The sequence below is a fragment of the Aplysia californica genome, unplaced genomic scaffold (assembly GCF_000002075.1).
Source record: "Aplysia californica isolate F4 #8 unplaced genomic scaffold, AplCal3.0 scaffold00029, whole genome shotgun sequence".
Taxonomy (NCBI): Eukaryota; Metazoa; Mollusca; class Gastropoda; order Aplysiida; family Aplysiidae; genus Aplysia; species Aplysia californica.
Window position 1 is genome coordinate 455,250 of NW_004797299.1, and position 1,117 is coordinate 456,366.

Genomic DNA, 1,117 nt, shown 5'->3' on the forward strand with positions numbered 1-1,117 from the left:
GTGAGGGCGGGCGTGGACATGCATGTGTATAATTTGCTTCAGCAGCTTAGAGCAGAACTTAAAAAAATCATACAGACTGTGTGTCATAAACGCTATATAATGAAGAATATCTAAAGACATTTTTCATGACAAAAAGGGGGGTGGGGCTGAGGAAAGAAGTCAGTGATGGGCAGGAATCAGTTCTCACCTGCAGGGTCAGAGGACTCCGTGATTTCTTCGGTTGGCCTCCTGGTAATGACTTCTGTGGACCAAATATACATTTCAAACAGTCATAAGTCAAATTGAAAACACCAGCCAATAGGTTTTCTAATTTTGAGTGCTGTTTGTATCATTCAAACGAGATTATTGAAACTACTAAACAATGATTTTTTTCTCTACCTTCTGTCTTTGTCACAAATAGATATACCACACTCCATATTAAATACACCACTCAAAGTAACAACTTTTAAAAAGACCAAAACCATCTCTTTTTTGCTTTCTAATAGCTTTCTTTCAATCTCCGTCTGCTATGGATCAATGTATATTATACAAATCTTCTGCTGAGACAGTTTTTTGGAGGGTTTAAAAACAATATTATAATCTACGGATTTTCTCAAATGATCCAGCTTGCTGCAGCCACATAAGTGTACACTTTGTGTAAAATGAGCGCTTTTTGCATTTTGCCATCATATTTTGGGGAAAATCCAAAGAAAACTGGGTGGTTAACATCGCCAATCGGCAAGATGAGGCGACAAAGTGCTACAACTAAAAAGTTTAAAATACCAAACATTTTATTCATCATCATTCCTCTTCTTTCTGTTCTTGTTTTCCTCACGCACCTGGCTCATCCCTCACTGAGATGACCATCTTGTCCAAGTCTCCGTAGGGGCGGCTCCTACAGTAGTAGGTTCCCTCGTGGTCCTCTTGGGCGTTTCTGATGGTCAGTTCGCTGATGAGAGCGTTCAGGGCTCTTGGGTCGGCGTAGGAGTCTACCGAGTTTCTGTCGTCAACCACTCGGCCGTTGATGAACCAGTCGATTGTGGATGGGCGGCGAGATCCCTGGGCTCTGCAGACCACTCTGATCTCTGAGCCTCGGGACACGACGGAGCTGCCGTTCATGGCGACTGGAAGGAGGGGG

General features: G+C 43.1%; 1 protein-coding gene across 1 annotated transcript in view; it reads right to left on the bottom strand.

Annotated features, from left to right (window-relative positions):
• Positions 1-1,117, bottom strand: part of LOC101850775 (papilin) — a gene marked incomplete in the record, with an annotated part of 262,220 nt that overhangs the window by 15,235 nt on the left and 245,868 nt on the right. The window contains 2 exon segments of the mRNA XM_013091086.2: positions 188-241; positions 819-1,103. Coding sequence (XP_012946540.1) covers positions 188-241; positions 819-1,103 — 339 coding nt within the window.